The sequence below is a fragment of the Macaca mulatta genome, chromosome 14 (genome assembly GCF_049350105.2).
Source record: "Macaca mulatta isolate MMU2019108-1 chromosome 14, T2T-MMU8v2.0, whole genome shotgun sequence".
Lineage (NCBI taxonomy): Eukaryota > Metazoa > Chordata > Mammalia > Primates > Cercopithecidae > Macaca > Macaca mulatta.
The window spans coordinates 86,654,715-86,671,575 of NC_133419.1; the positions used below are offsets into that span (position 1 = coordinate 86,654,715).

The window sequence follows — 16,861 nt, forward strand, 5'->3', positions numbered from 1 at the left end:
CAGTTTCCCACAAACACACCATAAAGTGCTTTTTTGTCCCATGTCACTGCTTATCATCTGCAAATCACCATTTATCCTTAAAGTTCCTGTTACCTCCTCTGTGAAGTCTTTACTAACCTGCTTCAAAGTTACTCTTTCCTATTTGATCTTTATGTAAAAAGTTATTATGCATTTACCTCAATGTACTACAATCAATTATTAGTTTGCACATTTTGCACTATTAGATCTCAGGCTCTTTTTAAGGTAAGAATCAAGTGTTTCTCTTTTTTTTTTTTTTGAGACGGAGTTCCATACTTGTTGCTCGGGCTGCGGGGGTTTCTCCATGTTGGTCAGGCTGGTCTCGAACTCCTGACCTCAGGTTATCCACCCACCTTGGCCTCCCAAAGTGCTGGGATTATAGGCGTGAGCCACTGTGCCCGGCCCACTCATCTTTATAATATTTTCTGGACTGTCACCATTTTTCCTTAGCACTCCAAAAAAAATATGATTTTTTTTTTATGTTGGCAAAAATCTACCTTTAAACAATTGCTTGCTGGCTGGATGTGGTGGCTCATGCCTGTAATCTCAGGACTGTGGGAGGCTGAGATGGGTGGATCACCTGAGGTCAGTCAGGAGTTTGAGACCAGCCTGGCCAACATGGTGAGACCCCGTCTCTACTAAAATACGAAATTAGCCATGTGTGGTGGCACACGTCTGTAATCCCAGCTACTTGGGAGGCTAAGGCAGGAGAATTGCTTGAACCCAGGAGGCAGAGGTTGCAGTGAGCCTAAATCGTGCCATTACACTCCAGCCTGGGCAACAAGAGCAAATCTCCATCTCAAAAAAAAATAAAAATAAAAAGATACTATGGAAACATACAATGACACTATTCTTTGTGGACAAAACAACTTATTCACAGTCATGCAACTATTTGTTACCTTCTTCATATATCTAAGACTATTCTGAAAATGTAAAATATATACACTGGATCAGATTAAGTGGTTCATCCAGCTGAAAGAATGTCTGACCCAAATAATTCCAGTTATCCATCACCAAACTACGCCCAGTAATCCTGGAGATTGCCATCAAGTAACATTTTTCTCCTGCACAATTCCATTTCAACATTACACAGAGGTAGCAGAGTTGTATTCCATGTCAACTTCAAAAGATTAAAAACTCAAATCTTTGGTTTTCCTTAATATAAACATGTTTCTTCATACCATATACAAAAAGTCAACTCAAAATTGATTAATCTTAAATCTAAGAGCTAAAATTTCTTCCTAAAACTCTTAGAAGGAAACAGGTGTAAATGTGCACAACCTTGAATCAGTCAACGATTTCTTAGATAAATCAAAAGCACAATCAAAAAAATCAGAGGCTGGGTGACAGTGTGATGGCTCACATCTGTAATCCCAGCATTTTGGGAGGCTGAGGTGGGTGGATCGCTTGAGGTCAGGAGTTCAAGACCAGCCTGCCCAACATGGTAAAACCCCGTCTCTACTAAAAATACAAAAACTTGGCCAGCACGGTAGCATACGCCTGTAGTCCCATCTACTCGGGAGGCTAAGGCAGGAAGATCACTTGAACTCCGGAGGCGAAATTGCAGTGAGCCAAGATTGTATCACGGCACTCTAGCCTGGGTGACAGAATAAGACTCTGTCTGGGGAAAAAAAAAAAAGAAAAATCCTGAAAAATTAGACTTGAAAATTTAAAACTTTTGTGTATTAAAAGATATTTTATCAAGAAAGTGACAAGCCAAGCCACAGAATGGGGAAAAAATTACAAATCATATAAAGATCTAGTATGTGAAGTATGTTAAGTACTCTTCCGGTATCCAGAATACATAAAGACCAAATTTTAAAACAGGCAAAATATCTTGAATATTTTCCCAAAGATATACAAATAGTCAATAACCACATAAAGAAATGCTAAACAGCATTAACCATTAGGGAAATGGAAACCAAAGTCACAATGACATAACACTTCACACCCACTAGGATGACTATTTTTTAAAAATAAAAAAACAAAAATCCTGAAAATCACAAGTTTGGCAAGAAAATAGGGGAGAAATAGGAACCTTCATACATTGCTAATGGGAATGTAAAACGGTGTCACTGCTGTGGAAAAGTTTGGTAGTTCCTCAAAAAGTTAAACAGAATCACCATATAAACCAGCAATTTTACTCCTAGATATATACCTAAGGGAACTGAAAATACGTTCACATGAAAACTTGTATATGAATGTTCATAGCAGTATCATTCTTCATAGCCCAAATGGCTAAACAACCCAAGTGTCCACCAACTAATGAAAATATAAATGAAATGTGGATATCTATACAAGGGAGTATTATTCACCTATAAAAATGAATAAAGTACTGATATGTGCTACAAGGATAAACCTTTAAAACATTATAACTGAAAGAAGCCAGGAAGAAAAGGCAACATATTGTATGATTCCATTAATATGAAATGTGCAGAACAGAAAAATTTGTAGACAGAAAGTGGATTAATGGTTGCACGGAGGCAGAGGACAGCTTAGGAGTGACTGTTAACAGATACAGGATCTCTTTCTTGGGTGATGGAAAATGTTCTAGAATTACATAATGGGGATGGTTGCACACAACACTGTGAACATACTAAATAACACTGAATTCTCTACTTTAAAACTGAATTTTATGTTATGTAGATTATGTCTCAATTTTAAAATTGCAAAAAAAAAAATGTATACTCTAAAAGGGAAAAAAATAAAAATAAAAAATTGCAAAAAAGAAAATTATGTGTGTGAGGCCAGGAGTGGTGGCTCACGCCTGTAATCCCAGCACTTTAGGAGGCCGAGGTGGGCGGATCATGAGGTCAGGAGTTCAAGACCAGCCTGACCAACATGGTGAAACTCTGTCTCTACTAAAAATACAAAAATTAGCTGGGCCTGGTGGCTCGCACCTGTAATCCCAGCTTCTTGGGAGGCTGAGACAGGAGAATCACTTGAACCCAGGAGGCGGAGGCTGCAGGAGCCGAGATCGCGCCATTGCACTCCAGCCTGGGCAACAAAGAAAGAATCTGTCTCAAAAATAAATAAATAAATAAATAAATAAATAAAAATAAAAAATTATGTGTGTGGGGTGTGTGTGTGTGTGTATATGTACACACAGCTAACCCTCCACATCAATGGGTTCCATTATCATGGATTCAATCACGAATTGAAAATATACCAAAAAAAGCATCTCTATTGAACATGCGCAGACTTTTTTCCTTGTCATTATTTCCTAAACAATACAGTATAACAACTATTCACGTAGCACTTATATTGTATTAGGTATTATAAGCAACCTAGAGATGATTTAAAGTATTCAGAGAATGTGCATAGGTTATATGCAAACAATGCCATTTTACATCAGGGATTTGAGCACCCTTAGATTTTCTTATCTGTGGGAGGTCCTGGAATCAATCCCCTACAGATACTGAAGGACAACTGCATATATTTATCACCTCTCCTCAAAATCTCTTTATTTTAGCTTTGCATTAGTTAAATGCTAATGTTTCAAATTATTCAATACAGTGCATGAGTCGGATTTCTGCAACAATTGTTTGAAGTATATCAAAAAGACTTGCCAATCCTATACAGTGTGAATACCACCCGCTATTTACTTTTTGCGGCATACTTAGATTACATTAAAATTTTTGCATATAAGATGTATTTAAAATATGGCACGCATTCCTATTTCTTAAACATCCACAAGATAACTATTACCAGCACATAAAATTTTAAGTGCACACACACACAACCCCAAAGATGACCCTTGATCTCAGAGCTTATAGTCACGTGGGACCTATAATCAGAAGAAACATGTACATTAAAATATGACAATTGGGTATATTTTGTGAAGTCACTTGCAGAGTATATCTGCAATCTTTAGTAAGGAAATAAGCTTTGGAAAGCATGCCCAACTTCCTCAACCACTACTTGGAAAAACTGCCCCTTGATTAAGACTTGGGTCCCTAGGATGCTTTCAAGTAATAACTTTATGGCTATAAATACCAGCACCATTCCCCTAACCACTGCTAAAAATTTCATGTATTCAGATGAAACTTTCAGCAATTCCCACTGGCCCCTGGAATCAACTTACTGATTAAGTAATCTAGATTAAGTGATCCTATTTTTACCACCATTGCTACCACCTCCCTAACCTTTGCCTCATATCTCATACAGCTTCCTTCTAAAACAGACACTTCTTTTCTTTTATATTTTGATATCATCTGTTAAGTGTGCTTTATCCCTTCTTATATCAAAAATGAGTCTACTGTACAGTTATACTTTAGGAGGCACCTTTTGCACAAAAAGATGTGATAGGCACCTTCTGGAGTTGTGCAAGGAAGCAGCTCTGATAAACTCTTCAGATCTATTTCTGGTCCTCTGTTAAATTCTTAAAAATTACATTCCTAATTTCAAGAATATGTCCTCAAAAATGTGCATTTTAATATAGTGTTCAAATGGAGCAGCTACAAAAATTTTGAAGTAACAATGTTTTTGGAAGACACTACCTTGCATCTAAAGAAAACTAAACTTCTTAATGCCTCATGAGTTCCATGAAACACAGTAATTTCTTATGTTTTTAATCAATGTTACTGACTTTATATACAAATTTGTAACCAGGTAATTTCCATAGTCACCGTAAAAAATATCCTTAAATGTCTACTGGTATAGATTTTTATGTCCATAAATTGTTCATGGAATAGTCTGAGCTATTAAGGGAGGTTAAGTATAATCATTTGATATTTACTGAGCACCCATGGGTTGCTGACTAGGTACTTGAAGAAGAGATAAAGAACAATACAGAAAACAGTTCCTGTTCTACAGAGGAAATGTGCATAAACCCAAAATATATAAAAGCAAGATAGCAACCACAGTTTAACAACATTTGAAACTTTATAAATGTGAGAATAATATTGGACTGACAGGACCAGGGGAGTTATTCAGTGATGTTTTTATGAAAGTGGTTACTTTAAATGTGAATATTAATGGGAGCAAGGTAAAGTAAGTTTAAAAGAGGCCAAGCATAGTGGTTCACACTTATAATCGCAGTACTTGGGGAGGCCAAGGTCAGAAGTTCGAGACCCGCCTAGGCAAGAGACCCCTTTCTCTTTAGCAGGGCATGGTGGCACACACCTGTAGTCCTATCTACTCAGGAGGCTGAGGCAAGAGAATCCCTTCGGCCCAAGAGTTCAGAGTTACAGTAAGCCATAATCATGACCCTACACTCCAGTTTGGGTGACAGAGCAAGACCCTGTCTTTAGTCCAAGGAATCATAAGTCCAAAGGCTAATGGTTTGGTAGTCAAGAACTTTTGGCACAATTGATACCTAACCTGCCTGGCTTTCACAAAAAAAGATAGTTTTGACATTAACAAAAAAAAAAAAAAGAGAGAGAGAGGGGACAAATAATCAAGAGTTCCAATTAATAACTAATTTTTAAGGTCTTTGGGAAAAAAATTTTAAATATTAGTGTTAGACTTTTTTGCCCCAGCAGTTCCCAAGTCATACTGAACACTCCTTCCAATCTACTTATGGACATAAAGTGGACATAGGGATTATGATATCACATCTCTTGCTTGAAATCTTCCAAAAGTTGGGGCACTGTTACCTACAAAATCAAATCCAAAATCACTCCTGAGAATTCAAAGGATCCCTTAAATCTAGTTCCTCTTTGAGTACTCTTTTGTCTCCTGTAACACACACTCAACCCTAAAAGTGCAATTTTTGTAGTCTCAGAACCTTTACACTTTAAAATTGAGGACCCAAGAGCTTTTATATAGGGGTTCTCTATCAATATTTACTGTTAGAAACTGAAACTGAGAAATTTATTAACACTAACTCATGTGAAAAATAACAGTATTTTCAAAAAAGCACCCCACAATTTAGAAGAATGGCGTTGTTAGCCGGGCACGGTGGCTCAAGCCTGTAATCCCAGCACTTTGGGAGGCTGAGACGGGCGGATCACAAGGTCAGGAGATCGAGACCATCCTGGCTAACACGGTGAAACCCCGTCTCTACTAAAAAATACAAAAAACTAGCCGGGTGAGGTGGCGGGCGCCTGTGGTCCCAGCTACTCTGGAGGCTGAGGCAGGAGAATGGCGTAAACCCGGGAGGCGGAGCTTGCAGTGAGCTGAGATCCAGCCACTGCACTCCAGCCTGGGCGACAGAGCCAGACTCAGTCTCAAAAAAAAAAAAAAAAAAAGAAGAATGGCATTGTTTCACATTTTTGCAAAACTCTATTTTGTGGCTTAATAGGAAATAGTTGAATTCTCATTATCTGCTACTACATTCAAACTGTTGCAATATCACACATCACATAGCCTCTGGAAAACTCCACTGTACAGTGGCGAAAGAATAAAAATAGAAAAGGCAAATAATGTCTTAGTACATGAAAATAGTTTTTAACTCACAAACTTGCTGAAACGGTCTTGAGAACCCCCAGAAGTCCCCAGATCACACCTTAAGAACCACTGCCAACAAAGGAGAAACACAATACAATGCAGCAAAGATAGTCTTTTCAACAAATAGTACTGCACAACTCCACATCCACAGGTTAAAAAAAAAAAAATGAATCTGGAGACAGACATTACACTCACAAAAATTAACTCAAAATGGATCACAGACCTAAATGTAAAATGCAGAATTATAAAGCTCCCAGATGGTGACACAGAAGACAATCTAGATGACCTTGCATTTGTTGATGACTTTTTAAACACAATGATGAAGGCATGACCCATTAAAGAAAGAACTGCTAAACTGGACTTCATTAAGATTAAAATTTTCTGCTCTGTGAAAGGCACTGTCAAGAGAATGAAAAAGACAAGGCACAGACTGGGAGAAAATATTTGCAAAAGATACATCTGATAGCCAGGCTTGGTGGCTCATGCCTGTAATCCCAACACTTTGGGAGGCTGAAGAAGGCAGATCACCTGAGGTCAGGAGTTCAAGACCAGCCTGGCTAATATGGTGAAACCCCATCTCTACTAAAAATACAAAAATTAGCCGGGCATGATGGTGGGCATCTGTAATCCCAGCTACTCGGGAAGCTGAGGCAGAAGAATCGCTTGAACCCCTGGGAGACAGAGCTTGCAATGAGATGAGATGGCGCCACTGCACTCTAGCCTAGGAGACAGAGCAAGACTCTATCTCAAAAAAAAAAAAAAAAGATACATTTGATAAAGGATTGTTATTCAAAATATACAACTCTCAAAACTCAACAATAAGAAAAACAAAGAACCTGACTTTAAGAGCAGGACAAAGACCTTAGCGGACACCTCACTAAAGAAGATATAAAGATGGCAACTAAGCATATGAAAAGATGTCACATAATCAGGAAAATGCAAATTAAAACAATACCACTACACACCTATTAGAATGGCCAAAACCTGTAACAGTGACAATATCAAATGCTGGTAAGAATGTGAACAGAAACTCCCATTCATTACTGGTGCGAATATAAAATGGTACCATCACTTTGAAAGACAGTTTGGAGGTTTCTTGCAAAACTAAAGGTACTCTTATCATATGATCCAGCAACTGTGGTCCTTGGTATTTATCCAAACGAACTGAAAACTTATGTCCACACAAAAGACACACACACAGATGTCTGATGTTTATAGCAGCTTTATTCACAATTGCCAAATTGTGAATAAAGGAAGCAACTAAGATGTCCTTAGGAAGCAACTAAGATGTCCTTCACTAAGTAAATGGACAAGTAAACCCTGGTATATCCAGATAATAAATAGAGTAGTCAAGTGCCAAAAAAAAAAAAAAAAGCTGTCAAACCATGAAAAGCCATTGAGGAAATCGTAGTATTAGTACGTGAAAAAAGAAAATCTGAAAAGGCTATAGACTGTATGATTCCAACTACGACATTCTTGAAAAGGCAAAACTATAGAGACAGTTAATAAAAAATAGCAGTTGCCAGCGGTTGGGGAATAGGAGGGATGGCTAGGGGGAGCATAGAGTATTTCAGGGCAGATAAACATTGTACCACTACAATAGTGGATATGTGCCATACAATTGTCCAAACTCACAAAACATACAAACACCAAGAGTAAACCTTGGCCTGGCATAGTGGCTCACGCCTGTAATCCCAACACTTTGGGAGGCCGAGGTGGGTGGATCACCTGAGGTCAGGAATTCGAGACCCGCCTGGCCAACATGGTGAAACTCCATCTCTATCAAAAATATAAAAATTTAGCTGAGCATAGTGGCGGGCACCTGTAATCCCAGGTACTTGGGAGGCTGAGCCAGGAGAATCCCTTGAATCCGGGAGGCGAAGGTTGCAGTGAGCCGAGATCGTACCACTGCACTCCAGCCTGGGAACAAGAGCTAAACTCTGTCTCAAAAAAAAAAAAAAAAAAGGTGAACCCTAATGTAAACTATGGACTTTGGGTAAAGATGTGTGAATGTATGTCCATCAATCTTAACAAATGTACCACTTTCGTGGGGGATATAATATATCTTGATAATAATATAACTTGAGAAATCCTTAATTTTCTGATAATCTGATAAATCACAACTCTGAACATAATTTTTAATACAAAGGCTTAGGTTTGCCGAGATTCTCTTTTAAAGAACTATCTAACTGTCCAAAATGATTCTCCATAAAAAGAACCATATACACAGTGAACATACAAAATTCTAAAAGGTCAAGTTCAAAATTTTGATTCTCTAGAGAAACGTATAAAGCAGTTTAACTAGGAACATACTAAGACAGAACACAAAGTAACGGAAATGCCGCTTTAGCTACCAAAAGAACAGGAAGAGCAAATACTAAGCCTTTACTTTGAAAGTCTAAGGCTACTACTTCCTGGTAGGGCTCTAACCTCTTGCCAAGAAGCCTCTAAGTTTATTTTTCTTACTTCTTTATTTTAAGTGAGAAATCATGAAATTAAGCATTTTAGAGCTGAAGAAAACAAAGGAGAAACAACTATGTCTACGGTGAACTTTCACATTAACTATTCTAAACGATCATCATGGCCAAATAAATTTACTTAAATGAAAGCGATTCTGATTATTAAAATAGATTATTTTTAAACAATCAGTGTATTTTAAAACATCAAAGTAAATGTTTCATATAAATGTCTCACAAAGCATATGAAAGAAAAACACCAATCACTTCTTATGAAGTGTTTCACTTCTCACCTGCCATAGTAACTTTAAATTCAAAGACACCTTTAAAAATTATCCAGATATATAAAATATTTAGTAAACATAAAAGGTATAGATGCCCAAAGTTTAATATTATTTCTTAATATAGCAAATAAATCCATCAGTGAACAATAATTACAAAAGTATTTCAGAATTCATTTGCTAATTACAAATAAGTGGTTACAAAAAAACAGGTGACTATTAAGTTCTCTCTAGAGTTTCTCTTTTAAAATACATACTATTCAGAAACTTAACTAGATATATCTGGGAGGAAAAAGGATCCATTTGTGAATTTTACTATATACCTCAGGCATTCTGTTCCGCCATGGCGACAGAAAAAATAAAAATAAATAAAATGCCTCAGGCATTTGACATGTATAATCAAATCTTACTCACTACTACCACTTTGATAACTCTATTACTATTTTCTGTATTGCAAAACTACTACAAGACTAGTAAGGATAATGAAAATATAAATCATATGACTAATTCTTATAGGAAAGAATAGGAAGCCCAGACATTAATTACAAAATAACTGTCTTTTTAAAACCAGATCTTTTTGAAAAAAAAAAGTCCCAGTTACCTTACTTTTAAATAAGAGATATCCTGGGACAGATCTTCTACTTTATTTCTTCCTTATATGCATCTTCTTAGAAACCACATCCTAGTTACCAGATCCTTCTTGACAATACACAAACTAAGCACCCATGATATTAACTGAAACATTAAAAACCATTTGTGCTTTAAAAGAGAATTAATTCAGGTACAGTTTGGTATGTCACATACATTTTTAATGTAGTTACACAAACCCCTAGACCAAATACAAATTCCACCTTCTACATAAGCAAAATATTCAAATCTTACTTTTTAAAAACTTATTTCCAATTTCTAGATTCAGTTCACAACATACAAATAACCATTCTGTATCTACCATAGAGGTATGCTGATAATGGATGCTTAGTAAGAACTTGATCTTGATTTTTAGAAAAGATAAGGCAGTGGGTGAAATGAAATGTCCCTGTAAATTAACTGGGAAAAATATGAATTAAAAAACAGAGACATACAAGATATGGTGACTCACACCTATAATCCTGGCACTTTAGGAGGCTCAGCTGGTAGAGAGGATCCTTGAGCCCCGGAGTTTGAGACCTGTCTGAGCAACATAAGGAGACCCTGTCTATACAAAAATTAAAAATTAGCTGTGCGTGGTAGCAGGTGCCTATGGTCCCGGCTACTCAGGAAGATTGTCTGAACCCGGATGTCAAGGCTGCAGTGAGATGTGACTGCACCACTGCACTCCAGCCTGGGCAACAGGGTGTGACCCACCTCATTAAAAAAAAAAAAAAAAAAAAAAAAAGGAGACATTACAGCCTTTAGTACAAATATTACATTTCAGTGAAATATGTCAAAATATAAACATCCAAGGATAGTAAATAAGAATAAAGAAAATTAAGAATTCGTATCATAAAATAGGATAAGGGACAGGCATGCTGGCTCACACCCGTAATCCCAGCACTCTGGGAGGCTGAGGCAGGAGGATTACTTGAGCCCAGGAGTTCAAGACCAGCCTGGGCCACATAGGGAGACCCTCATCTCTCCAAAAATAAAAAGTTTCTTTAACCAGGCGTAGTGGCACATGCCTGTAGTCCCAGCTACTTGGGAGACTGAGGTGGGAGGATCTCTTGAGCCTGAGAAGGATGAGGCTGCAGTGAGCTGTGATGCTGCCACTGCATACCAGTGACAGAGCAAGACTCTATATATTAAAAAAAAGGGTGGGTTAAGACTAAAGATTGTAAGATCAGATAAAAATGATTTATATATTAAGAAGTTATAAATTAAAAATTGTGGGCCAGGCACGGTGGCTCACATCTGTAATCCCAGCCCTTTGGGAGGCAGAGGCGGGAGGATCACGTGGTCAAGAGACCCAGACCATCCTGGCCAACATGGTGAAACCCTGTCTCTACTAAAAATACAAAAATTAGCTGGGTGTGGTGGCGTGCGCCTGTAGTCCCAGCTACTCAAGAGGCTGAGGCAGGAGAATTGCATGGACCTGGGAGGCGGAGGCTGCAGTGAGTCAAGATTGCACCACTGCACCCGAGCCTGGGGACAGAGAGAGACTCCAAGACTCCGTCTCAAAAAAAAAAAAAAAAAAAGAAAGAAAGAAAGAAAGAAAATGTTTTTTTTCTCTCCTGCAATAATTATGGTTCTTTTAAGCATTCTATACTGCTAAACAGAATTAGAGGCTACTTTCTATATATATGAATTGCCCCCACCTGCAGCTGTGAGACAGGATTAAATGAGATGATGAGAAAGTGCCTGGAAAACTGAAGTCCTTCAAATATAAGGACTGCTATGCCTCTACCTTGATTATGGCTACTAAAAGCCTAAAATTAAATGGAAATCGTGTTTATTTTTACCGACATATTCCAAGTTCGACAACGCTTTCACACTAGGGATGCTAGTCAACGTTATTATCCACTAACACCTACAGTATAAGCAAAGCAAAAAGATCTTTCTTCAATAAATATATAATGTAGTATAAATTAAGCTATAATTCATGGATTATTAATAATCACTTCCTAATATGGAAAGATCTTGGCGAGAAACTGCACAGAAACCACCTCCACACTCTAAGAGCTCATAGGAAAACCAACAGGCCTAAGCATATTTTTTGTTAAATGCTGCCATTTTAAAATGAAATCATTTTCATTAGATTCATATAAATAAGCATCAGTTGCTAGAGGCATTAAAAGGTGCACATAAACTAAGCTTTCACTATAAAGAAAAACTTCTAAAAGACGAAAAAGTACTTGAAATGACAGGTTTCTGTATTAAAGCCTAAAGTTCATGATGTCAACACCATGAACTGTCCGTAGAAGACTCTTAAATTTTCTCAAAGCATGTTAGTGTGTGCAAGGAAGGTATTTGTTTAGTAAACCACTCACTGGTCAGACTTTACCTAAGATAAAGGTATTTCATTAGTGAGAACTGATTACAGGACATTTTAAACAACAATGTAGGGAAAATAGTATTCCAGTATTTTAAAACCTCATTGAAAAGAAATAGAAGTACACTATCTACACATATATTTTTAAATCAAATACTACCAGGTATACTCAAGTTCCAAAAAGGTGAGAGCTTGTAAAAACAGAAGTGGAAGAGAAAAAGAACGACAAATGCAAGATTATCCTCCAAACCTAATCCCAGTTAGCATCTGCAGTACAGGTTAAAAAAAGAGAAATAGCTAATAACATTTATGAAACCACATGCAAATAGCACTCTTCCAACCCCACCTATTTTCTCCTCTTTTTGGCAATGCGTTAAAAGAACCACTGGTACATTTGAAACAAGACACAAACCCTTATAAAAAACTTTTAAAAGACTTATAGATTATTATTTTGAATGAGGAAAGAGGAAAATAGTTCACACAGTCACAAGTAGTTTCTTCATACTCCCATACCAAAAACAAAACAAAACAAAACAAAACAAAACAAAAAAAACAACTAACAGAAGAATTAACACAGTGTCAGGGCAAACTGTAAGATTTGGTAGGGCAAACCAAGTAGTCACTTGAAGAGCCTAAATAGTAGAAACGTCTACTACACATATCAGATAATCAAAAAATCACATATGGCTTTACGATGCATTTTAAAAAGTTTTCTGTTTATAAGTGTCACCATTTAAATATATTCTCCATTCTCTAAGACAAACAAGGACTGAGAGTTTAAAAGCAGCTTGAACGCATATCTGAAAGAACCAAGCACTAATGCTTTTTATTTAAAACTTTTTCCACAGTGGAGGAACAATCACAACGAATAATGGGCTTCTGTGTAGCAAAAACTTGTTCTAACAGTATTCATGAGCACAGTAACTTGGAAGAATTTACATTTCGTACATTTTTTTTTAAAGTGCAAACTTTACGGCCAAAGTCCAAATGAGAAATCAAAACAGGCTTCCAGACAGTGAATTATCTTTCAGGGCATGCTCACTCTTGCTTCAAACAGTAAAGCAAAGTAACTTTCATGTATGATGAAAGCCAGTCAGACTAATGTGTTCAGTCATTTAAAAAGGGAACTTATTTATCGTGACTATTTCCCTATTTTTCCCTGAAAAGTTTCAGGTCTAAGCTCCATTGGCTTGAGTGATCCAATGAGCTTTGTACCCTGAGGTAAAAGAGCGCAAAGAAAAAGGAGGATATTACAGGTGACTTCCAGGTTAGAAAAAAGTTCCGAGGAGTCAGCTCCTACGTTAGCGAATGGACGAATACTGTGTCGTGTAAGAGAAGCTGGTTCCTCAAAAGGTAACTGGCATAATTAAAACGTATCCAAACTCAAGCACCATCAAACATCATCTTGCCAATGTTTTTTAAGGGATGTATGTTATTTGTAAGTAAATTTATCAATCCATTTGGAATTCCAACAGTCTACGCTTAACACTCAAGCTTCTGAATTCAAGCCGCCAGAGTTAACAGTTCCGGGAACTGATAAGAGTATCAGCAAAAAGCCTTTTTCCAGCTCCCCATTTGAAAAGGTGGGGAGCAGAGTTGACAGTCACAAACTCACCCCAGTCAAAAGTACGGACAACACAATGATTAAATTCCACCAGAGGCAAATAAAAATCCCAACTTTCCAGAAAGCTTTCCCTACACCAAATTGAATCCTTTTACTTTCAATCTCACAAAGAAGGTAATCTGAAATAAAAGTCGGGTAAGTGGGTATGGTATTTAAAATAAAATGAGTCAAAAAAAACTACACTGAAGCTACTAAAGAGGCGATGAAAGGTAACCCAAACGCGGGAGGGAAGGTAGACGAGAAAGCCAGGAACGGATGGGAGAAGCAGCTAGTGGAGCAAAGGAAGTGGGGGATCACTTCAAGGGAGGCAGCCCGGAGGGATAACAGGGATTTGGGTGCAAGGAACCAGGCGTTTGCGGAAACCCGAAGAAGGCTGATGAAGAAACAATGGGGCTGGGCAGACGCTCAGGCGAGGGCGACAAGGCGGCACCGGACGGGTGGGAAGGGAGAGCAGAAGGCTGCAGTGGAGACGGGTAGGGGGTGCGAAGCCAGGTGGGGAGGCAAGTTGGTTGGGTATGATGGGGTGTGGTAGCGCACCGGACAGGAGGCGAGGGTCCCCTAGGAATAGGGAGGGGACTGGCTTGTCAGATTTTGAGATGGGGAGCGGAGGCCGTGAAGGCAGGTGTGATGGAAGCAAAAGAACACAGCCCAACGGGCACAGGACCCGCCGTGCCAGAGAAGACGCAGGGAGGGAAGAGGCAGCAGACGGGGGAAAGAAAAGAGAGGGAGAGAAGGACGCGGGTCGCGCGGGCGCCTGGGAGGGGGGCCGCGGTCGGTTTCACTCACAGTCCAGGTGCTTTTTCTTGGGCCCCATGATCTCGTGGGTCGTGGCCTTGCATACTGTCTTGGATACGGCAGAGCCCGTGACACTGTGCTGGGCGGCAGTGATTCGGTCCGTCAGGCTCTGGCCGGACATCTCTGCAGTTCCTCCACCACCCCACCCGCTCAGCAGCCGGCGGGGACTGGGACCCCCAAGAGCCGGAGGGTCCCCACCCCCCACCGCACCCCCTACCCCCACCGGCTCCTTCCCCGCCTGCCGGCCTGGGGCGCGGTTCGGGGCCGCGCGCTGCCACCCAGTCCAGAGAGAACCGGCTTGTATCACCCGCGGAGTCGGACAAGATGTCGGGCACTCCCTTGCCCCCGCCTCAGTTCAGCCCACCCCTTCCCTGGTCAGCTGGAGCCGGGCAGGGTAAGAGGGACAGGCAGCTGCAGGAAAATGGCGGCGCCAGGCTCCTCCTCGGAGCTTTCCGGGCTGCCCCCGGGTCACGTGACTCGGACACCGCCCCTCCTCCCTTCTCCCGCCCCTTTCCCCTTCCCTTTCCTCTTCGACGCCCGCCCTCCCTCGCTCAACGAGGGAAGAGCGGGGCGGCGCCCGCGCGTTACGTGATGGAACTCGCCAGGCAGGCGCAACAGGAGGTCCGCCCGAGGGGAGTGCGCAGCTGGCGCGTCACGTGACTCTCCCTGCCAACAGGTCGCCTGAGGCTCGGCCCGCGGGGTCACAGACGGGGGGCGGGGCGGGAGAGGAATGGCGAGGGTGGCGTGCTGGGGGCGGGGCGGCAGGCTTCTCCACTTACCCCCAACTCAAGTGTGTCCTCGTGTCTGTGGTTGAAACCAACAGCCTGACAAAGGAGGTGCCGCTGCCGTCACAGCTTCCCCTGAAGTCGGGGGTATTAGGCCTCTGGCTCCCCGAGCTTTCCTAGCAGAGTCAAGAAATGTATTTCGAGACGCCTCCCAAAGCCGCCCTCCTGGCTTAAAGGAGAAGGTTCCAGGCGGCCTATTTTCTGAACCTGCCAGCAGGCCTCTCTCTACCGTGGAACTATTGAAGCTCTCCTTATTTACTTACCCCAGAAAGGTTTTTTTTACCCCCTTTCCTTGGGAGGCTTGGAAATGTCACCTGGTTTTGTTTATCTCTACTCCGAAAACCCGACACGTTGCTGCCATTCTAAATTTAGATACTAGCTGGCCCGTATTCATTCTCTAGGGTGTGGAATAGGACAGGAAACACATAGCTTCACTGGAATTTGAAAAGGGAAGTGGTAGGATGATGTCAACAGCGATTAGCTTGACCCTACATGGCTGACTGCTGTGGTGATTAAAGGTCCAGACCATAGAAGGAAGTGAGAGGGGCGGTAAATGGAGAAGTCCTATTCAAATAGTCCAGACATCGCTGCCTGCCATCTCTCTTGGTTTAGTCTTTCTTTCCTTGGCCTCTTTTCTCTTATTGGGTGAGCCAGATTTCCATGGAAAGACGTTGACACTGCCCTGTGGACATTTTAAAAGAAGTATTATATCCTGAAATACTATTGAATGAGACCCAGACCATACATAACAAAGCCTTTTATATGTTATTAGAGCCTCTACATTTAACCCAGGGTTAGGGATAAGTTGAAAAATCTCTTGAGTGTTAAGTTACCATGATAGTCACATGTAATCTTGCTAGTTTCAAATGAAATGCTAACATTCTCAGAAAGTCTGTGTACACCATCTGCCAGCCAAATCCAAAATACTGTGCTTCAATCTGGTGACTCTCAAAGGATGCAAAGCTGATAGATATTTAACATTTTATGTATCATATCAGGAATTTTGTGGTCTCCCATTTCATATTCCCCACACCCCCTCACCCCCCTTTTTTCCCCACTATGGCTGGTGAAATTCTGCAGCAACATCCTCTTGCCAAGAACACACAGTTCTTAATCCCAGCGGGCTTCATCTTTGTCAAGCCAGCCTCCAATTTCACAAAACTATAATGACTTCCTTCACTGTACTGCAATCCATCTGTGGTTTGGTGCCCAGTTTGCTGCCCCATCTCCATTGGGCAGTGGAATTACCAAATTTTCAAGACATGTTATCAGCCATCATTGCTACTGGTCTATGGGTTCCACTGTATAAGTTACTGGTTGGCTTGAGCCTCTGCATTGGTAAACCCCAAACTGAGGTCAACACTAACATGGTCTAGCTATCAACAGGTGAATATTTTATCCTTAGGGAAAATGTCAGTCATTCCTAAGTACATAACAGGAAAGTATTACACTGCTACTTTTACCAAAGAGGTTCTTTCAGACCACTTTTATGACAAAAATTGTTGACATGTTTACCCTATTAACAGGCTGCTGTTAGAAATATCATT

At 40.2% G+C, this 16,861-nt stretch overlaps 2 protein-coding genes across 18 annotated transcripts in view; one reads left to right on the forward strand and one right to left on the reverse strand.

Moving 5' to 3' along the window:
- Positions 1–14,955, reverse strand: part of PICALM (phosphatidylinositol binding clathrin assembly protein) — a 112,446-nt gene extending 97,491 nt beyond the window's left edge. For 16 of the 17 annotated variants that reach the window (XM_028832638.2, XM_077960634.1, XM_015115320.3 and 13 more), the window contains exon 1: positions 14,521–14,955. In XM_028832638.2, the coding sequence (XP_028688471.1) occupies positions 14,521–14,573 (53 nt within the window). In that variant the 5' untranslated portion in view covers positions 14,574–14,955. 17 annotated transcript variants of the gene reach the window in all.
- The window catches only part of LOC114672368 (uncharacterized), a 29,963-nt gene continuing 27,749 nt past the window's right edge, over positions 14,648–16,861 (forward strand). Inside the window, exon 1 of the mRNA XM_077964165.1 lies at positions 14,648–15,150. Coding sequence (XP_077820291.1) covers positions 14,854–15,150 — 297 coding nt within the window. The 5' untranslated portion in view covers positions 14,648–14,853. The remainder of the gene's footprint in view (positions 15,151–16,861) is intronic.